Source organism: Anneissia japonica, unplaced genomic scaffold (genome assembly GCF_011630105.1).
Source record: "Anneissia japonica isolate Jap-2015-1 unplaced genomic scaffold, ASM1163010v1 scaffold2003_len1103335_cov173, whole genome shotgun sequence".
Classification (NCBI taxonomy): Eukaryota; Metazoa; Echinodermata; class Crinoidea; order Comatulida; family Comatulidae; genus Anneissia; species Anneissia japonica.
The window spans coordinates 621,427-644,353 of NW_022758706.1; the positions used below are offsets into that span (position 1 = coordinate 621,427).

Sequence of the window (22,927 nt, forward strand, 5' to 3'; positions counted from 1 at the left end):
ACTTAACTGACCAATCAGGATATGTTACTTAAAGCCATAAATACGCGCATGTCCCACAAAGTCAAGTACTTTTATTCTGTTTATGTCCCACTCCTTATAAATATTGTCCATCCAATGGGCGGGGCTTAGCGAGACTGTAGATCATAGGCTACTGTATAATGCGCGACATGACGTCATTTTATAGCCTATTGAATGTGGTAAAATCTGAGGACAAACCCCATTTCCCTTCCCCCAAGTAAAAAGAAACTAAATCAAATCATCGAATGGGGCGTTTAAAATATCAGTTATGTTATATAAATTTCTAATGGCAGAGCCAAACAATATAGTTCTCTCTAAATAAGTATTTTATCATGGAAATACCTAAATTTATTTTACCGGTACCAACCAATCATGATCTATTTAAAAATATAGAAATCGATTTATTTATGTCTTTAGTTGTCAGGGAAAATTGTAAATTATTAACCAACTGAAATATACAAACTTAGCAATTAAATTATTTAATTTTGTTTATGTTTATTACCACAACAATGACAGTATCTTCATTAATCTAGGCCTACATGTACTTGTTTCTATTTTCTAGATATCCCTGGGCATTGCGAGTCTTCTTGTGTACATGTCCGAATCTCCTCTTGGGTCGCTTGGCATTCATGATTTCAAACTAGGCCAGTTCGTTTTGGTTGGTAATCAGGTATGTTATGATATTTAGGCTATGCTGAATGGGTTTACTATAAAATGTGTGGTGAACGCGTTTGCAGTGATAATGGCAGTAAACGCATCAAATCCGCATCACGACGCAACGGTCACTGAGAACTGTACGTTAATAATAATAATAATAATAATAATAATAATAATAATAATAATAATAATAATAATAATAATAATAATAATAATGATAATAATAATAAGAAGAAGAATAATATTAATGGTGATGATAATGAGGATGATGAGGATGATAATGATGATGAGGATGATGGTGATAGTTAATGTTATGGCGAGGGTGATAATGATGATGAACATGCTAATGAGATAACGATATTGATGAGGATGATGATGAATTAATGATGATGATGACGACGACGATGACGACGTTTATGATGATAATGATGATGATGATGGTGATGATGGTGATGATGACGGTGATTATAATGATGATGATGATGATAATGATGATGACGATTTTGATGATGATGACGATATTTAGGCCTACTTCAAAATTTAACCTGCAATAAACTTTATGTATTACATAAACATGGATTAGTGCATTTGTGCGAATGCGTATGAAACCATTACTTTTGTATAAAAATCAATCCAAAAACCTGAATTTGAGATTCTTCATGGTGTCGGTCATACATTCTTTATTCCAATGTATATATCGTATTATATAATACGCAGTTGATATTATCGATGGTATACATTAGAAATTTAATCTATTTATAAATGTATTAATTGAAATTTTATTTTCGTCACAGATAAAGTTATCTGATATGGATGATGTTGATAATAATGAACCAGTTTGTAACCAGGAGAAGCTTTGTAAAATATTGACAGAGGGCGCCAAATATTCCATTGCAACCAAATGTCAGGCGGACATTGGCAGATGCATCGGAATGAATGAAAAACTAAACTTATACAATTCCTACCGCTATTTCTTTTCGATTGCGTTGAGAATCGAAGCACCAAAAGCTTTGGAGTCAACCATTGAACATTTTTTAAATAAAACAGGTATGTCTCTTTACTACGAAATCACCAACTACTGTATTCTATGAATTACAGTACTCTGTTTTCGTAACACACTAATGCTCAATGATCCAATAACAGCTCGAAAAACACTCCTCTCTCTCGACACATTTCAATTGTAATCCCTTTGTAGCTTTAATACGAATTATACGATCATCTTCCTAATGATGAAATCTCTCTGTGTTATTTATAGCTAGAGTGTCCTGGGGCGTCAAGGAAGCGTACCGAGAACTTGAGCGAATCACGCGCCTGTACGTAAGTGGCGCGTATCTGAGGACTAGCAGACAATCTCCAACTGCAGGTGAGTTAAACATATCGGATAAGCTGCTCTGTCACGTTCACAAATCTATTGGATGAATTACTTTCAATGATGAACTTTTCATCTTGATTTCTGTTTCTGTAAATCTATCGCATAATTCGTTGTTTTCAAGAGAAATATACTATCGAATAGTGTATAGCACAGTTATAATCACCGAAGGACATGAAACCATGTCATAGACCTATAGTTCTATTTTGTAATTTGTTATGTTATCAGACTAGCATTAAGATTCGATGTTTGATTCTTGATAGAATACTTTTAGTATTAGGAGAAAATACGTTTTGTATCAGTGATTTTTTATATATTTTTTAACCCGAATTTTGTAAATTATTTTCTGCCAAAAGAGCGCTGATAAACAGGGCCTCAGAAAATGTTATGAATGAATGAAAAAAAATACATCGTCTCACACATAGGTCTAATGTACTTCATGTATGCAATTCGCTATTATTATACCTACTTATTCATCGGCGTTTTAAAGCCTTGTTTTGCTTATATGCGTTATTCGAAGAAAGTAATAATATAGCAGATCGTTGTGCCATACAGAATCGTATTGGGTATAAAACTTCAATAACACATTTATTTATTTATTTATGGATGTGTGTCTCGAGCTTTTTATGAGACAGTAACAATATTTTAATATCACGATTGTCTAAAAATGGAATTGCGTTGATGAAGCAATCGATATTATTTACATTAAATAACAAAGTCAAATGAAGGACGTTATTAAAGTCAGGCTTCGGAGGAAAACAATATGTTTTGTAAATGGTTGTTCTAAAACACGAAAAGCATATTTGACAGAAAACTTCGGTGCGGTGCACCCGTCAATGAGATACCTGTACAGATTTTGTAATATTTGAAAACTAGGGGGAAAGGTGGAATAACCTCAGTTCTGTCCCTCACTATAAAATTTTCTTCGACAAAAAAACTGTTGTATGCCCATATATAGTCATGATGTGCCTATATATAGTCATGATGTGATGACCATATTAGGCGTGTGTGACATGTTTTTGTCAAATTAAGATTGACAGTCTTGACAAGGCTGTAGACAAATCAGTTGTACAACATTGCAAAATATGTGCGAGTTAAACTGAAAGAAGGTGCGAGTAAAACGGAAACTTTCTAACGCATTGTCATTTTTTTTCCTTTATATCTGCAGTTTATAAGATCATTGCAAACGCTGATTATACCGGTCAGTTCGATTACTGGTGTCCTTACACTCTCCATGCCGGTAGTAACAGCTGTACCTTCACCGTCTTCGACGAGCATGAGGCTAAGTTGTATTGTGACAGTGACACGTATTGCAAAGCGTTCGTTCTCACAGAACAAACATCATGGACAGGTATGATATTACAATTTTATCATCATCATTATTAATCTGCATAACTGCTGATCAGTTTACGAGTTGAGGTTCAGTTTCTCCACTGATCTCTTTGTTGTGCTTTTCTTTTAATTTCTGCGTAGCGTCCGATGTTAAACATGTCCATGAAGATCCTTCTTCTTTTGCACTGTCCTCTTTCCTTCCATTATTTCAGTACTTGACCATACTTTCTGTCTTTCTTCAATCACATTTAATATTATACTTATTTTTGCAATGTACCCTTTTTGAAATAGTGATTTCTTATTGATATAATTGCGTTTAATTTAATGTAATAACACTAAAAGTTGTGACGAATGCGCCTCTTTTCTTGGCGTTTCAACTTCAAAACGTGAGCCCAGGATAGAGAAAACTCATGAGAGCGTGTGTCAGACTGTACTATTTTTACTCTAGATGTACATACAGATCAATATACCTACACAAATTTTATTTTAACGAAAGTACTCTTCTTCTGGTTATAAGAGGCCCCAGGCGCAATGCTGGCAGCAAATGTGTTGGCCTACGTGGCCGGCGCGAAATTCATAATACTCAATGTCTACTTTCTAACGTCCGCTTTTGAAGTTTGGGGTTCTTCAAGTGGTGATTGATTAATTTACGGGGATCAGAAAATATGCCTATGCGTATATTGAAAATTTTATTTTACTCTCATCCAAAGAGCAAAAATGCCTCTATAAATTAAGTCAAACTGGAAGCTAGTAAGTAGGCCTGATGAGTTGATTTTAATTACGAGCTGGGAATTCTGGTATAACTTTAACCCCAGGGCCGTCAAATTGTAAGAGCCAACAAGAATATTAAACACCATATGTTTATGTTGTAACAATGCCTTTCATGGTAAATTTAGAAGTCCCTTTTTCTTTAACTTGCAGGTCGTCATATAGCGTTCTTTAAAAATAGCACATCTGAACCAGTATATAATCCGAGCAGTACGTTATACATGCGTGTGGGTTGAACGGATTTACTTGTTGTTGTAACGCATTGTTGAAAGACAGGCGCTTTGGAAGTACTTGGAGATGGATGTCACATGAAGCAGCAACTACCAATAAATGCGTAGTTGACAGACAGACGTTTTAAGTCCATATACCAAAACATACGAATGTGTTGACCTTCGATTTGTAAACTCGTTAATTCTCCAAAATGTTGTTTGGAAAGACAGGCACATTAAAGTACACAGTGTGTTGAGGACTAAACTTGATGTTTCAGGTTCAACTTGAGCCAAACGGCAGACCTCTCCCAGACTGCTTAGGTATGCGCCTAAAAATATCGCCAATTAAGTCACAATTTAAAACGCTTGGTTTATCATAATTTACACTTTAACAACAAGAGACATCGATTTTTTTATTCGATTTCACGGCTATGACTTTATGAACCTCTTCAAATAAAGGCGAAATTGAGTTCGACATATTTAATGTTCAGAAGAACACCAATGAACGTGGACCTAATTGGTTGATTTTGCAACGCTGACAGAATGGAGGGATAAAAGTTTTTCAATAGATCTTCTTTAACAAATTTATTGAATCAAAGAATGTCACTAGTCAGTCTCTTAATTATGTGCTTGTCACGAGGTTGTTGTTGAAAACTCGACGTCTTTTGTATTTAATTCTTTAGCGTCTTTTACTTTCTTCTTGTCTCATTGATCGTTTTGAATTTTTATTGAAATTTTCGTCTACGGAGGTATTAGCCACATATTGCCTATACTGTAATCGATTTTCGTAATTGTTGATACCTAGTTAAACTTTGACTGGTTGAAAGTTTACTAAACGTATTATGGTAATGCTAAAATTTTCTCAAAACGTATTCCTATAACATATTTTCCTAACGAGCAAAAAATACGAAAGAAAAGAGAAGACTTTTTAATGTGAGACCAAATGCGAGAGTATTGTACTATAAGGGAGAGAAATGAGCGAGGAATTGCAAGCAGGATCAATAGAGAGTTGATGAAAACAGTGCGAGATATTTTACAAAATAACCAATTTTTAATTATTAACTTCCATAATATGGTAGGCATAAAGAGTACATTTTTAAAATGGAAACTATAATACAGTACATAATACCAAATATTTACTAATTTCCAGCATTTGGCCGATATGACAATTAAAGAAAATGAAATATTGTATTTTGAAATACCACGTCATATGCAATGTTTGACGATGTAAAACATTTAATTTTCGAATCAAAGAACAATTTTATCTTTCAAAAATTGAATAAAAGGTATTTTGCTATAAAAATCGAGTACCATGGCGTCACTGATTATGATGATGATGATGATTATGATGATGATGATGATGACAACGATGGTAATAATATTATATACGGTATATATATAAAAACGCATAGTGTCGCTATATGCATCATAACCATCACCATCATCATTAACACCACCATCAACTGACTCACATCTACAAGCCTTAATATCGGCGCTGCTCCTTTCCCAGATTCGGTTGGTTCCATGGTTGAACCTCTTCTTAGCTAACGATTTAAAATGGCTCGTGTGCACTTTAAAGAACCAATTGCATCTTTTGGAATAGTTGGGGGTTACCCCGGTGCTATAGTCATTCAGCCCTGCCGTTGTGGAATGATGGGAATATGTAGCTACTATAAGCCCCTTTTTATGGCAGCTACCACGAACCGCACGTCCATGGCGCAATACAACACAATGACGCTGCGAGTTATGAGTTATTCCTTTGCACTTTACCTCAGTTCATCACTTGTTTCAGTCATCGTCTCGTATGGTATACCTCGCCAGTATAATCTTTCCAAAATGGAAACTTTTCTCTTAAAATCATTGTACTTTCTTCATGGCAGCAGCAATTTAAATAATATAATTTATGAGGATGGTGATGATGGTGACGACATAGATGATGATGACGATAATAGTAATAACAATAGTAATAACTTTAGAACTGTTTACTCGATAATAAACCAAGCTTAATTTGACGTAAACTTACTGAGAGCTTTTTTAAACAGTTCTCCAATCATTATAAACAAGCCAAATGAATCTATTTGAATATCCATAAGAATAATAAATTACCTACAAGTACATACAGTAACCTTGGAAATAATTATGGTAAACTTATCTATCTTAAGCGTATTAAATTATATCTCGTTGGTATAGAATAGTAAAAAGCTATACAGCTAATGCGTATATGTGGGACATGCGCGTATACATGATTATTAAATAACACGTTTTTATTGGTTAGTTTAAATTTGATTAACACTTAAATGTAACAGTAATATATGTGTAGGTTTCTGGATTTAAAATGGGTGTGGCCGGTCGCGCAACAATACCATAATCAATCAGCGCCCATGGGAGGATCGTTGTTTAGCCAGGGATTCCAAGTTGACAGAAGTTTCTTCCGGAAGATCTGGTTAAATGAATTCAATAGCAATTTATTATTTTATTTAATTAATTTATTTATTTATATATATAGTTGTTTTTTTTTTGTGCATGATGATTACCCATTGGCACTGAAGTAGTAATGGAAATATCCATAATTTGTGGCCGGTCGCGTAACAATACCATAATCAATCAGCGCCCATGGGAGGATCGTTGTTTAGCCAGGGATTCCAAGTTGATAGAAGTTTCTTCCGGAAGATCTGGTTAAATGAATTCAATAGCAATTTATTTTATTTAATTAAGTTATTTATTTATATATATAGTTTTTTTTTTTTGTGCATGATGATTACCCATCGGCACTGAAGTAGTAATGGAAACATCCATAATTTGTGGGAGCTAGCCGGGTTAATTTCTGGGAAATTCTCGTTTGCTTTGCGGGAGTGCGGGAGGCCGTCACGATTTCCAGGAGACTTCTGGCAGACTTGGGACCCCTGTTTAGCTTTTATTGTGTCTCACTTTTCAAACAGTGGCAGCTATACATACAGTGGTGATTCCAAGCATACAACTGTAAATATTTAGACAAAATAACAAAAAGTGAAATACTTAATGATGAATAAACGATTATCATAAGACTAATAATATAGTAATTATTTTCAAGTATCTAAAGAATTAGTATAAATGGCTTACGATTGATTTTTAAAAAAAAAGGGAAAAATATTCCTTCCCGTGCCGGGAATCGAACCCGGGCCGCGTGGGTGAAAACCACGAATCCTAACCACTAGACCACACGGGACTGCCACAATGACAACACTTCGTTAATATTCCTAATACGAAACCATGAAACCTTATTACTGTACTACGTAATTGCACCGGGCGTTCTAACAATCTACCAGTACTACATTAATGTTGTTGTAATTGAAGATACAGGTATTGAGGTATACTTATTTAAAAGAGCACAAAGGCTAAAATTGGTATGAATTAATGAATAAATTGACGACAGGTATGTAACATCAAAAATTTAAGGTAAACATTTAAAATCATGAAGTAATAAGCATACGATGAGCGAGCAAACAGAAGCATTAAAATTGATGAAGTTAACAGCTACAAAAGGAGAAAATGAAGGGGTGGAGAACACAGAGGAAAGAGACAAATGCGAGTTTTTATTAATTTATTTTGGTTAGAAAAAGAAAATCGGCCAGAAATCATGGGATAGAACTTGTTTGTCATTGCCGTTGTTTTATGCGGCCTTATAGAGCGCTAACTTCTCTTAAAATTGAGTGAATTCACAAATTATTCTGAAATCAAAATGTAGCCTTCGTTAAAAATATTAGCATGTTCAGATATAAGAATGTGTCAACTCCAGAAGCCTATAATAGCCATTGACAATCAAATGAAAAGTCTTCAGTTCATCAAGTCAACATATAGGAGGTCCTTAATGTTGGCTCGCCTGATTCTGAAGTGACTATATAACGCTGATGATAAAAACATGAACATGACACTGGTAAATTTTCGAGGTGACGTCTCTAACTCAACCCATGCTAATATAGTAATATATATATATATATATATATATATATATATATATATATATATATATATATATAATTTTTTCTTTATTAGACTTTTTCCACACACAAGATAACTTTCGCATAAATAATATTTTGTAATTATATAATGTTATAACAATAAGAAAAAAAAACAACAAGTGTCCGCAAGTGAGGGGGCCGTGTCTGACTTGCAAGTTTGGGGGCTATTATTAGTTGATAAAAGTAAAAATAAAAAGGTAAATAACAAAAAAAAAATTAACAAAAAAAAAATTAACAAAACTGAAGATTAATGTACACAAAATATGCATTATAAATATATACCGCACCCTTCCCGTGCCGGGAATCGAACACGGGCCGGTCATGTTTATAATTAGTTTATGTAGGACCACATTGGGAATCAGTCGTTTTGATTTATTGCCGTTTTGACTTACTGACGTTTTGGTCCACTGTCGTTCTGGGTGGGGAGAAAAAACCCACAACTCTTCGGGGAGATAAAATGTATATTTTCTATATATTAGTACACTCCAAAATGGATTAAATAAGCCATTGAAATTCGTAAATTGCCATGACAATTTCGAAAGATTTTGAGGACGCCCGACCACGCCCATTTTTTTCGTCGGGAACATCCTTCCCCCACCCCCACACCACCACCCTCGTCGTGAAAATCCTGACGCCACCACTGACTGGCCTACACACGAGGGCAAAATCTTTGTATGTTGGTAATATATTGAATAACCAACTTTCTCAAAAAGGGGTTGCGAAAGATGAAATCTTCACTCGAACAATATTTGATTACTACTTTATTTAAGAATTCGTGAACAACAAATGTAGTAGTCTTCCCCGTAGGTGAAAACCACGAAACCACGAATCCTGACCACTAGACCACACGGGATTGCCATCATGCCATGGATTCTCATTGGACAATGAGGGCAGTGTAATTGTTTTCTTCATCGTCCGTCCGTCCATAGAGAAAATATTTTCTCTATGGTCCGTCCAAGTACTAAAAGAAAAACATGTACTGTATGTAGAAGTAGGCCTACTGTTAAAGCACCTAATGATGCAGTTTAGTGGAATCACTTAGTGTTATCCAACCAGGATCTAGGTGAAGTATAGTTTTTGGTTTTAATTTATATTCTTATAAATTACGAAGTAGACAGCTAATGATGGCTGTGAGCTATTGTTAATACTTCAGAAAGGCAGGAGAGAGTTCTTATTCATTAACTTCATAATTGCCTTTTTTCTTATAAGCATACATGCACTGCCTTTTTATCTTAATATAAATGAACTACACAAGGTTCAACAAAGTCCCCGTTGCATCCACGAAGTCCCGTGTGGTCTAGTGGTTAGGATTCGTGGTTTTCACCCACGCGGCCCGGGTTCAATTCCCGGCACGGGAAGGGCAGTTTTTTTCAATGCATATTTTGTGTAAATTACTTATTCGGTACTCAATTTTTAGCTTTGTTAATTTTCTTTTTCTTATTTACCTTTTTATTTTTACTTTTATCCCCTAGATAATAATAGCCCTAGACTTGCAAGTCAGACACGGCGCCCTCACTTGCGGACATGGGCTTTGAAAACCATTCAACTCAAGTGGTCAGTAGGCCTAGTTTAGTAGTAATAATTTCAATAATAAATAATGACATTTATTTGGAATGCGGTTTATATAGGCCTATATTACTATATTAGCAGGGGTTAATTTAGAGGACTCCACCTCTAAAAATTTTACCAAACATGTTCATGTTTTTATTTTAATTGTTATGGTCACATCAGGCGGGCCAAAATTAAAACTTAGGTAAATTTTAGCATGGAGAATAACCTAAGTTCTAAACTTATTTCTCAATAAGATAGTATAATACATAAGTATCGAAATGCACGCCATCGGGTCGAGATTTAATATTTCGACATTATTAACTATGTCATCATCAATGAAAAATTATCCATATTTGCAGGCTTATATGCACAAGTACCAAAAGTGATTGACCAATCAAAACATTACCCCTAGTAGGTGACATAGTTATGAATAAACTAAAGATCAAAGCATTCTTACCCTACTGATCAAAGCTACCTACAAAAACTAAGAAAGCTCTTTTCAGCCCATTTTGGCAATGGGTGTAGCCTACGTATAGCAAACGCTTCTTTAAACAATAGGATAGACCAATTTTGCCAACTGTCAATAATATTAGTATTAGAAAATATTAAACCTAATTTATTACTTACATTACAGGCTACATTATCATTTTCAAGTATACCTTGTAAACCTAAAACACTTTGGAATGCCTCACAATTTTGTATATGATCATTTATAACACTATCACATCGTGAAGAATGTTCTTTAAGTCTAGTTATTAAGCATCTATCTGTCTTACCAATATAATCACTATTACAACCTGGACATTTAAAATTGTTTTAGTACTATAATAAAAAATATTATCAACCACATTCAAATCAGGAGGGACCATCTCCCCTCAAGTTTCGATCTGATGAACTCAGGACTAAGTTCATTCGGTTTCAAAAGTGTTTTAAATGTCTAAAATGGTTAATATGGGTTTTCAGAGTTGACAAATTCTGATCTCTCAACATGCTGAGAGCAGGGGGTACATTTTTATTTCATAATAATTTGTAAAGTGTTCAGTCAATTTTAAGAGAAGTTGTTATAACGCTATCAGATCAAAACGATAATAAGCAAAACGGCCATGACAAACAAGACCTATCCTTTTTTTCTGAGTGTTCCCCACCACTAAATTTTACTCTTGTTTGTACAGTACTTGTACCATAGGCGTAGATCCCGGGGGATGGGGATATATCCCCCAATATTTGAGAAGGGGAGGGGGATGGTCCATTGTATCATCGCCCCAAATATTTTGACTATGTATGGGATAAAATGGAGCTTTACACACTTCAAAAGACTGTCACAGAAATAACTTTCATTGTCTTATGCGCTTACAAAGATGAAAATTAGCATAATGTATTAAATGTTGATAACAAAATGATTTTATCTGGTACTAAGCTAAGCTCTTCTTTCCTTAGATGTTAGATGTGCTTGCAAAGAGAGCCACATTTCACACTGAAGGGTGTGTACGCCATCAGTAATGTTATGTCAGTTCCAAGTATGTTTAAGGTTATATCGGTTGATGAGGAATTTATTGATTAGGCCTATAATAGCAAATTGCATCAATTTATTTTGCAAAAACAAGGTTTCCAGCTTCAGAGTGGGGCACATCCCCTGTCCGCACAGGGGCACACATTGGTGCTAACACCAGGCGCGTAACAGGGGTCTTTGGTCAGAGTGGGTATTTATTTTCCCGGTTAGTAATTTACCCACTCCCCATATAGAAAACAATACGACATGGGGCTTATCTTATTTATAATATAGGCCACACACGTGTGTTTAAAACTAAATATAAGCATTTTCATCATGGTTTTATTTATTACAAACATATTCTTTCACCATCAATACACATTGAGGCCCTTCTTTTTGGTTAAAACGATCTACCTCAAATTTGTCTTTCTTGAGTTTGGGACTAGGCCTATTATGTGTTTAAATAACTTAAAAGGATAAACCTAAAAAAGCTCTAAAAAATGCAAAATATTTTTGTGTTTTTAATTCTAATTTCGTCGGAATTGATGAAAACTCCCTAAAATGTGCAATTTATAGAGGAAATTGGCCTAGCGTAACAAGAAATGCGCGCAAAGAATTTGAGAATTTTAGGCACTTTCAGAGGATGTATTTGTCAAGGGGTGGGGAAAGATTTTCCAAAGATGGATATTTTCCCCTTGTCCCCCGGTGTTTTTAATTCTAATTTCGTTGGAATTGATCAAAACTCCCTAAAATGTGCAATTTTTAGAGGAAATTGGCCCATGCCAACAAGAAATTTGAGGTTTTTAGGCACTTTCAGGGGATGAAAATGGGCATTTATAAAGGGGTGGGGAAGATTTTCGAAAGATAGATATTTTCCCCTTGTCCCCCAGTGGTTACGCCATCGGTCAGCATAGATCAAAGCAGTTATGACAGTTTTTGAAGTGGAGAAGGGGTTGCAGGGTGTTGTGAGTCTGGTCATTATGATATCTTCCTTTTTATTCTTGTCTTTATTTTTCTCTTCAACTTTTTCTTTCCTTTTCTTTTCCTCTTCTTTCTCTTTCCCTCCCTCTCCCCTCTTTCTTTTCTCTTACCCAGTCCGGTATGACGGCTTGGTCAGCCCGGTAAAAACCGTCAGGGGAGGGGTAGTTTTCCCCCTCCCCCCGCGCCTGTTAAGACACTGGCTAACACGTCATCATCCCCCCCCCCCATGAAAAATACTTTCTACGCCACTGACTGGTTTTATTCGTATTAGCAATCTTAATGAATCCGCTTTAGTGTGGAAATCCCGTGTGGTCTAGCGGTTAGGATTCGTGGTTTTCACCCACGCGGCCCGGGTTCGACTCCCGGCACGGGAAGCCCATCTTTTATTTTTTTATTTTTTATTTATCAATCGTAATCCATTATTCGTTGTGGCTACTTAAAAGATAATTACTATATTATTAATATTATGATTATCGTTTATTCATCATTATTGACGGTTATTGCCGCTTGTTATGGGATCCAAAACTGTCCCAAGAGGCTCTCTTTACTAATTGCTGCATAATCCCGTGGGTACTGTCTAGTGGTCAGGATTCGTGGTTTTCACCCACGTGGCCCGGGTTCGATTCCCGGCACGGGAATTGCGGTTTATTTAATGCATATTTTGTGTAAATTACTTATTCGGTACTCAATTTTCAGTTTCGTTAATTTTCTTTATTTTTTTATTTACCTTTTTATTTCTACTTTTATCCCCTAGAGAATAATAGCCCTAGACTTGCAAGTCAGACACGGCGCCCTCACTTGCGGACATGGGTGTTGAAAACCATTCATCTCAAGTGTCAGTAGGCCTAGTTTAGTAGTAAGTATAACTTCAATAATAATGACGTTTATTTGGAATGCGGTTTATATAGGCCTATATTACTATATTAGCAGGGGTTAATTTAGAGGACTCCACCTCTAAAAATTTTACCAACCATGTTCATGTTTTTATCTCAATTGTTATATAGTCACATCAGACCTCCAAAATTAAAACTTAGGTAAATTTTAGCATGGAGAATAAGTTCTAAACTTATTTCTCAATAAGATAGTATAATACATACTCCAAGTATCGAAATGCACGCATCGTGTCGCGAATTAATATTTCGACATTATTAATTACATCATCATCAGGGTGAAAAATTATCCATATTTGCAAGCTTATATGCACAAGTAGCAAAAGTGATTGACCAATCAAAACATTACCGCTAGTAGGTGACATAGTTATGAATAAACTAAAGATCAAAGCATTCTTACCATACTGATCAAAGCTACCTACAAAAACAATGGTCATTATGGGTTTTCAGAGTTGAAAATTCTTATCTCTCAACATGGACCTATAAGGACCTTATTAATAGGTCCATGCTCTCAACATGCTGAGAGCAGGGGGTACATTTTTATTTCATAATAATTTGTAAAGTGTTCAGTCAATTTTAAGAGAAGTTGTTATAACGCTATCAGATCAAAACGATAATAAGCAAAACGGCCATGACAAACAAGACCTATCCTTTTTTTCTGAGTGTTCCCCACCACTAAAGTTTACTCTTGTTTGTACAGTACTTGTACTGGTTTTATTCGTATTAAAAATCTAATGAATCGTCTCCAGTATGGAAATCCCGTGTGGTCTAGCGGTTAGGATTCGTGGTTTTCACCCACGCGGCCCGGGTTCGACTCCCGGCACGGGAAGACCTTCTTTTATTTCTTCTTTTTTATTTATCAATCGTAATCCATTATTCGTCGTGGCTACGTAAAAGATAATTACTATATTATTAATATTATGATTATCGTTTATTCATCATTATTGACGGTTATTGCCACTTGTTATGGGATCCAAAACCGTCCCAAGAGGCTCTCTTTACTAATTGCTGCATAATCCCGTGGGTACTGTCTAGTGGTCAGGATTCGTGGTTTTCACCCACGTGGCCCGGGTTCGATTCCCGGCACGGGAATTGCGGTTTATTTAATGCATATTTTGTGTAAATTACTTATTCGGTACTCAATTTTCAGTTTCGTTAATTTTCTTTATTTTTTTATTTACCTTTTTATTTCTACTTTTATCCCCTAGAGAATAATAGCCCTAGACTTGCAAGTCAGACACGGCGCCCTCACTTGCGGACATGGGCTTTGAAAACCATTCAACTCAAGTGGTCAGTAGGCCTAGTTTAGTAGTAATAATTTCAATAATAAATAATGACATTTATTTGGAATGCGGTTTATATAGGCCTATATTACTATATTAGCAGGGGTTAATTTAGAGGACTCCACCTCTAAAAATTTTACCAACCATGTTCATGGTTTTATCTCAATTGTTATATCTGTCTCTTATACACATCTAGATGTGTATAAGATATATTAGCAGGGGTTAATTTAGAGGACTCCACCTCTAAAAATTTTACCAAACATGTTCATGTTTTTATTTTAATTGTTATGGTCACATCAGGCGGGCCAAAATTAAAACTTAGGTAAATTTTAGCATGGAGAATAACCTAAGTTCTAAACTTATTTCTCAATAAGATAGTATAATACATACTCCAAGTATCGAAATGCACGCATCGTGTCGCGATTCAATATTTCGACATTATTAATTACGTCATCATCAGGGTGAAAAATTATCCATATTTGCAAGCTTATATGCACAAGTACCAAAAGTGATTGACCAATCAAAACATTACCCCTAGTAAGTGACATAGTTATGAATAAACTAAAGATCAAAGCATTCTTACCATACTGATCAAAGCTACCTACAAAAACAATGGTCATTATTGGCTTTCAGAGTTGACAAATTCTGATCTCTCAACATGCTGAGAGCAGGGGGTACATTTTTATTTCATAATAATGTGTAAAGTGTTCAGTCAATTTTAAGAGAAGTTGTTATAACGCTATCAGATCAAAACTATAATAAGCAAAACGGCCATGACAAACAAGACCTATCCTATTTTTCTGAGTGTTCCCCACCACTAAAGTTTACTCTTGTACTTGTACTGGTGGAAATCCCGTGTGGTCTAGCGGTTAGGATTCGTGGTTTTCACCCACGCGGCCCGGGTTCGACTCCCGGCACGGGAAGACCTTCTTTTATTTCTTCTTTTTTATTTATCAATCGTAATCCGTTATTCGTTGTGGATACGTAAAAGATAATTACTACCGTATATTATTAATTATATTATGATTATTGTTTATTCATCATTATTGACGGTTATTGCCACTTGTTATGGGATCCAAAACTGTCCCAAGAGGCTCTCTTTACTAATTGCTGCATAATCCCGTGTGGTCTAGTGGTCAGGATTCGTGGTTTTCACCCACGCGGCCCGGGTTCGATTCCCGGCACGGGAAAGTTGTGCGTTTCACTCTGTACTGATAAAGCAACATTTTTACCTCAAATATTATTATTATTATGAGGTACCATTAGGCCTACTAAATATTTGCATTAGCCAACTTGTTTCTCCCTTTCGAACTGTGCCATTTCTTTTTTTATATATATTTTGATTTATTATTGTTTTAAAGTTTAATCGGTTATAGGCAAGTACCGAATGTAAACATTGATTGTTTATGCTTTCCTTCATTGATTAACCTTTCTACCTTTGGTTTTAAGTGCAGTATTTCATGTTTAGATTGGTCTAATTATTTACAGCGGTACGCTTTGAAGCACCATTGTATAGATGCCACTGTTGAATTGAGAAAATTGAGATCCAGTAGGAGCTGAACCACGATACTCCCATGAGCTCTAATGATGATATTGTTGCGCGACCGGCCACACCCATTTTAAATCCAGAACCTACACATATTACTGTTACATTTAATAATTTAATATCTCGAAGTATTAATTAAACTTAAATATGACCAATCAAAACATGTTATTTAATAATCGTGTATACGCGCATGTCCCACAAATATGCAGGCTTACCTACATTTACACGCTGTTTTATGTCCAACTCAGCAACGTAGCAACGAAGCAGGGCTGTAAGCGGAAATCTCCATTGATGAAATAGAAGCGTGATCTGTTTTTATTAGCTGTATTTCTGGAAATATTTTATGGTATTCTTTAAATCTTACTATTCAAGATAACACAGTACCGTATAGTTTGACTTAATTTATTTCTTGGTAACAACCTTGTAAATTACAAACTTTCATGAAAATAAAAAAACTCTTAGAAAAATAGCTTATAACTACCGGCACTACTCTTATGAGATATAAGTTAATACGTTTAATAAAGATAATAAGTTTCTTTAATTATTTCCAAGGTCACTTTATGCACTAGTAGGCATAATGCCTCCCTGTCATTTAAATTGCTCTAAATTGTTCTTATATATAATTATATCTTCACCTAGTCGTTGTATATGTGCTGATTTTCATTATATTTTCGTGTACTTTCTAATATATACCACAGCGCATTGAAACGATATACTGTACAGTTAATCCTAAGATGTACAATAATCAGAACATTAGGACCAGGCTAGGCTTATCATAACTTAAGTTTTTTAACTTATCTTTGCTCATTACTTTAATGAATCATTAGGCCTCACAATGTATTTGTTTAATTAATAATAACTATAATATAACATAAACTAAAAATAATAATAATAGATAGGCCTAATAATACATTAGAGAAGAATTGTACCGTATATCCAAATACCAGTGTAAAATACTGAACTGCATATACCCGCATTCTAATCTATTAAGCTATGCTTATCTTGATGACGGTATTTTAGTTTAGATTAACTTAAGTAACTCGATGTGGTATGTTTCTTACTGTTTGTAAATTGTACGTAAGTCTGTATTTGTATTTATTTACTTTAAGTAGTTTAATCTAAGTTTCATTGTTATGATAAGAAGGGGCTTTCAAATTTTGTGCTTGTGCTTTTATATTTTTTTTAATGTAACTTCTTTTGTAAATTTGTTGGTCTTGAACGCACCGTCAATTGACGAGTGCCACTGTAACAAAAGTGTAAGTTCAATAAATTATTATTAACGTATTAGTGAACGCACCTTACAATGTGTGCTGATCAGATGAAAAAGAATGTGTTCAACAAAAAAGTTATTTAGATTTCACACTATCAGAACGTGGCCTATACCGACACAAATGGGCAATCGGAACTGGAAGAAGCTTGGGTGGTGTCAGACCACAGTGCGCACTGTCAGTGGCAGATTCAAGTTCGGACCTTCCTAAATTCTTAAAAATTATTAGAAAAAATGGACTCTCTATCTGTGAAAATCCCCTCCTGGGCACCGTCTATTCCAAATTCCCGGTTCCGCCACTCGGATTGCCACAAGTTGACATTTAATAATAATGTTAACGTATATGCCTAGCTTTCCTGTAAATATATATTGACAGTATCAATCCATCTCGACAATTTCGTTCTGTAATTCCTCCATGGTATGACCATCTTCTAATTTTATCTTTAAACAAATCTTCATAGAACCATGTAATAAAACAGGTGCAATATTACGTTAATGTATCACTGAATATTGTTAAATAAATACGGTACATCTATTATTGATGCTCACTGGAGGCCTATACAAACAAGCCCAAGTAATGTTTTATTAAGAACGAATTAAACATATCCCGTTCTTATGACGCAAACCCTTATTTGTTTCAATACTACCCAAACCAACAGCAAAATGAGATTTGCCACTCACAAAGAGCGTGCGCAAGGGGTAACTCTCGGAATCGGCATCAGTCCAGTAGTCGGGTTACTTATTTCTCTGTATCGGTGAGAAACGTTTCCCCATTTCCCCCTTCTTTGAGGTCTCACCACCTGGATGTGAAATAACACACATTTGGTATTATTACCTTATCCTATATACACTATTTAACACTAACAGAGGTTCATCAATATGTCCATATTCATGTTTCAGTGCAAAAGCACATTTTCATAGCTTGCTGTTGCTATGAATTCGTTTCAATTCAATGCTAACCCCCCCCCCCCCTCTCTCTCTCTCTCTTCGCGCTAGTTTTCCTTGCGATCATCTGCGCACATAACTGCGCATTATCTTGTTGTCTTCGTGACCAGTATAGCTTTTGAATACCCAAGCCTAAACTCTATCTCAAGAAACAACATACCGTATTTAACCTACACGACGCACAATGTCTGACAACTTAGTTCGTTGTTTTAAACTGCACTAGAAATTTAACCGAATGTTGTCTTAAAATTAGCTTCTTATAGAATTCGCTTATTTTAGAGAACAATTAAGTAACACTTACTTTACCTATAATTGACAGTTAAATGCAAATTTAAATATAAATCGAGTTTAAATGTTTCTATTTCAGGATTAGCTTTCGTTTTTGCTTTTGCTAAAATCGAATTGAAATTGCATCTATTTTCTTATCTAAGTGTGTGTTTCAAGAGTGGACTCGCTGCTTAATTCCTTTCCTAGAGACGTTAGTCTACTAAACACATCTTCCCAGGTCGTTCAGTCGGCTGATGACGCGCATAAAACGCGTTTTCCTTACTCCTCAAGGAGGAAATTCAAACGCGCGTGGTGTTGCTTCAGATCTTCATAAATCTTCGTCACATTGGCGACGTTCGAGATCAGGTTCTTGTCCGCTGACGTTTTGTACCCATAGGCACCAGATTTGTCCATGCTCGGTAACAATTCTACCATCTCACGCGCGAGCACATTATGTAGCAGTTTGAAAGCGATGTGAACACACTCTCCAGTTCGCGCAGCAGCTCCTGTAACGATCCATGGACGCTTCGAGGAGATAATGTTGACATCTAACTTGCACATAATTTCTGTGGCAGACATAGCATCTGAAAATAAGAAAGGAATGATTAGAGTTAGCAAACAATGTACATCAAAAACTAGTGTCGTTCCATTACGCATGTGTAAATGAGTGAAACTTAATGTTATATATATATATATATAATATGGTGTATATATAGGGTATATATATGTATATATATATACTATTAGCTTCATTTAACTTAAAACTCTGTACCTACCAATCGTGTTTCTTTGTTCTGTGAACGTGATGTTTTCCACCAAAGTGAAAGTTAACATACCGTGCATAATTAATTGATCATTATAGAAACCAAAACTTGTGGTAAATTGCAGTTCTGTCATGATATTTACAGGCTTGTAACAAGGTATCCTTAAGAGGGAATTTTCTATGAGAGTCAGAGGTAAAGGTGGTGTACTTGAAAAATCATATTAAAAAGAATAAATTTAAATACTATTAATCAAAACGATTTGTCCCTTTGTACTTTGTTTTAATTTTTTAACCATTAGTATCCAGGGAGGGGCTATCCCTGTTTAATCTAGATTTTATTATTTTGAATTATATTATAGATCATAAAAAGATAGATGTAGTGCAATATGTAAACTATTAATAAAAATGAATTGTCCCTTTGTTTCGATCTGTTTGACCGTATCGCTCTCAGTTGTGTATCACTTAAAATAAATATGTTAATTGTGAAAATGATGGGTTGTTCCATATTAGAATACTTAACATGGCGTTAAAGAAGTCTATTACTGCTCTCTCGAAGCCATAAAACTTTAATTTATTTGATTTTTTAAATCTGGTTTGGTTTTATTTGAGTTGATTTTCAATTTTATGTGATTTGATTAGATTGGATTTGATTTGATTCTTTATTTGATTTGTTTTCAATTATTCCGGGCCCACCAAAATTATATGACGTGGATAAGTGGACACAACTTTAACATAAGCAATGACACTACTATTACTAACCTGCTCCATCCAGTCCAAGCATTATAATTCTCCAAAAGCGTGGCTTAGAATTTCTGGCCAGCAACCAACCTTCGATTTTCTTTGACATAGGGCAACCCATGACTTCTTCTAATTGTGTCCTATATAGTTTCCAATGCAAGATTTGATTCAAAAGTTAGGAAAATTACATCCATTAACCAAGTGAGGTAGCGTTTCAAATGATCTATCTTGGTACAGTGTTATTTTTCATGACGTTTCCTGAAAGAAAAAGATATAATGATGCTATTTAGCCAGCGCATAATCCTTTGGTGCTTCGCATATTAAAGTGATAAGGGATTTTTCTGTTTTTGTTTAAGGTACAGGTACTAGGGTACATTAACAATGCATCATGGACCCAGCATATATTATGATGACCACCACACAACTTAAAAATTAAACAACCAAACAATAAGAATGCCAATTGTCGTGGCAACTGATCATTGAATAAAGAATACAATATTTCATTCATTTTCATTTTATTTATTTGGCCATAATATAGTTGTTGTTGTCAAGGATTGCCCAAAAGTAGAAAATTAATCTACAGTTAAGGGGCTCTCCTCACGACAACGGCGAATGATATACAAATATTTAACTTAGTCCAAAAGTTTTTGTAATTTTCTATAACTATTCCCTCGGAGTTGTGCGTGTTGTAGACCTACGCTTATCTATCACATTTATAGTGAGTTTGTGTATAGGCATTGATAATTGAATGACATGCCTATTATCGAAGAAATTACTCTGCATATCACAGACACAGTTAAGTGACAGTCCGGAGGTATTTAATAATTTACAGTCATTATGAAACTAAGACTTCTTATAACATGATCAGCCATTGTAGATATATATTTTAAAAAATATAGGCTTCGAGAACCTACCAGCTGATTATTATGCTGGCTCATTGCGGAGATAGGCCTAATAGCAAGGTGGCCGCAAACGACATACATAATATAATATGACGATTACCTTTTGAGATCGGTATAATGTTTTCCAAAAAAGCATGGTACATCTGCAAATAACAATCACCAATAGTTTAGCTAAACAGGACGAGCACGTGGGTGTAACATGATGTTGGTCCTTTTATCATGCGGCGCGCGCACTTGACTCAGATCGTCGTGCCAGCAAATAACCATGAACTTTAGTATACCAGTCAATAAGAACGTTTAATAATGAACGGCGTCCATACTATATCTATCTCCACCTTGTTTCCGCGTTGTTTAGGAAGTGTTTTTCTCATTGAAAATATAGAACGGAAACTCCGAGTACCGCCTAGGTCTCATACGATGACGTCATCACCGGTTTCAGACTATCATATATGATCAATCCCCATAATAGCATATAGGCCTATACCAGTTATTTATTATCAGTCAACTGCAAATCAAAGAGTGATAGTGAAATGTTTAAAGATATAAATGAAAATAATTGATGATTTGATAACTTGGATGATTATCAATCAATTTTCAACCCATGTTGCCGGGGGGGGGGGGGGGGTTTCGAACATTCTTGGTAGGCTTTAAGGATATATCACTAGGCCTAAATATGAATATGACTATGATATTAACTTTAAGCATTATATGTAAGGCATAATTCACATAGTCATTATCTCATTAGACATATTATATGTTGTAATTATTAATTATCATCATCCTTATTTATTATTATTATTATTGTTATTATTATTATTCATTACTATACTGACAATATTTCTCATATTAATTTTTCATTAAAAGATAATAGCCCTACTTTACTTGAATATAAATTGAGTATTTTGTTTTGCTCAACTTAATTTTAGCCCAACGTGGGCTTAAGCAAGTTTAATTGATCTAATTATAATTGATTGCTCTACCTTGACTTAATGAGTGATATGTCTATCTATATTAAACTTAACGGAAGTTTGTTTTTAAAAAATCATTTGGTTCATAGGGACAAAATATCGTATAGGATATCATCGGCCATTTTAAGGGGTACTTCATTGTTGACTGTCGTTCACAATTTTTAAAATTTCCACAATTGTACAAACACTGCGCTAGGGGGAGGTGGTAGACAGAGTTGTACACCTTTACATTATGTATGAAAATATTGATTCAAAATAACATGCAACATTAAGCTTTTATGACCAATTATAATGCAAGCATTGATATAATATAGATTTTTAGTTAACCAAGTACTGTACTGTAGTTGACAAAAAATAGAGAAAGGTTTTGCAAAATCAACATTTTTATGTACATGTTCAGAGGGAAGGGAGGGGTTACCGAAGAAGAGTACTGTTTGTGTACTTGCGAAAATGTTGATAGTTGTGAACGACTCCTAATCCTACAAGTGGTATGGCCTACCAGTGCAATAAGGTTATATACTTATTAAAATATAATAATTATCAACACAATGTCCTTTGTTTGTAGTAATTGTTTTTGTTTTGTAATTTAGGTCCATCAAAATACATAGGGCTACACTAACCTGCATAATGGCGAAATACTACCGGGAAAAATACACCCCATTCCAGATACTGTAACGTTGTTGACGAGATCGTTTCTTCTAGTGTCCCCAACTGTTCGATTCAGTGCAATAGGAACCATGGATCAGATCAAAAGGAAGACAATGATAAGTCGAAGGTCGCCATTGGTGAAGCTCCCAGACGAATTGGGACAACACTGTACACGCCTATACAGATAATAGTCCCATAAACTAAATAACGCGCTAGGGCCTATATGTATTTTTTGGCAGTATTTCGGTTTAAGTTTTATATAACAAATACCAGTGGTACCCATATATGGGTGTAATATGACATCATCATGATCATATATGGGCAAATCATGGATATTT

The 22,927-nt window shown here is 35.0% G+C and overlaps 1 protein-coding gene, 2 long non-coding RNA genes and 8 other non-coding genes across 11 annotated transcripts in view; 9 read left to right on the forward strand and 2 right to left on the reverse strand.

Annotated features, from left to right (window-relative positions):
- The window catches only part of LOC117125396 (extracellular tyrosine-protein kinase PKDCC-like), a 29,778-nt gene extending 24,118 nt beyond the window's left edge, over positions 1 to 5,660 (forward strand). Inside the window, exons 3-7 of the mRNA XM_033271913.1 lie at positions 581 to 688; positions 1,470 to 1,722; positions 1,931 to 2,038; positions 3,213 to 3,395; positions 4,298 to 5,660. Of these exons, the coding sequence (XP_033127804.1) occupies positions 581 to 688; positions 1,470 to 1,722; positions 1,931 to 2,038; positions 3,213 to 3,395; positions 4,298 to 4,380 (735 nt within the window). The 3' untranslated portion in view covers positions 4,381 to 5,660. The remainder of the gene's footprint in view (positions 1 to 580; positions 689 to 1,469; positions 1,723 to 1,930; positions 2,039 to 3,212; positions 3,396 to 4,297) is intronic.
- Positions 5,661 to 7,486: 1,826 nt separating this feature from the next.
- Trnae-uuc lies at positions 7,487 to 7,558 on the reverse strand. The gene has a single exon. It is a non-coding gene; the product is annotated as a tRNA-Glu (tRNA).
- Positions 7,559 to 9,637: 2,079 nt separating this feature from the next.
- Trnae-uuc lies at positions 9,638 to 9,709 on the forward strand. Its single transcript has one exon. It is a non-coding gene; the product is annotated as a tRNA-Glu (tRNA).
- Positions 9,710 to 12,674: 2,965 nt separating this feature from the next.
- On the forward strand, positions 12,675 to 12,746 carry Trnae-uuc. The gene has a single exon. It is a non-coding gene; the product is annotated as a tRNA-Glu (tRNA).
- Positions 12,747 to 12,934: 188 nt separating this feature from the next.
- On the forward strand, positions 12,935 to 13,010 carry Trnae-uuc. Its single transcript has one exon. It is a non-coding gene; the product is annotated as a tRNA-Glu (tRNA).
- Positions 13,011 to 13,018: 8 nt separating this feature from the next.
- LOC117125403 lies at positions 13,019 to 22,586 on the forward strand. Its single transcript, XR_004448113.1, has 2 exons — positions 13,019 to 13,228; positions 22,532 to 22,586. It is a non-coding gene; the product is annotated as an uncharacterized LOC117125403 (long non-coding RNA).
- On the forward strand, positions 14,020 to 14,091 carry Trnae-uuc. The gene has a single exon. It is a non-coding gene; the product is annotated as a tRNA-Glu (tRNA).
- On the forward strand, positions 14,279 to 14,354 carry Trnae-uuc. Its single transcript has one exon. It is a non-coding gene; the product is annotated as a tRNA-Glu (tRNA).
- Trnae-uuc lies at positions 15,397 to 15,468 on the forward strand. Its single transcript has one exon. It is a non-coding gene; the product is annotated as a tRNA-Glu (tRNA).
- Trnae-uuc lies at positions 15,664 to 15,735 on the forward strand. Its single transcript has one exon. It is a non-coding gene; the product is annotated as a tRNA-Glu (tRNA).
- On the reverse strand, positions 20,092 to 22,696 carry LOC117125402. Its single transcript, XR_004448112.1, has 3 exons — positions 22,562 to 22,696; positions 21,074 to 21,478; positions 20,092 to 20,329 (listed from the first exon to the last, which is right to left on the reverse strand). It is a non-coding gene; the product is annotated as an uncharacterized LOC117125402 (long non-coding RNA).
- Positions 22,697 to 22,927: the final 231 nt, after the last annotated feature.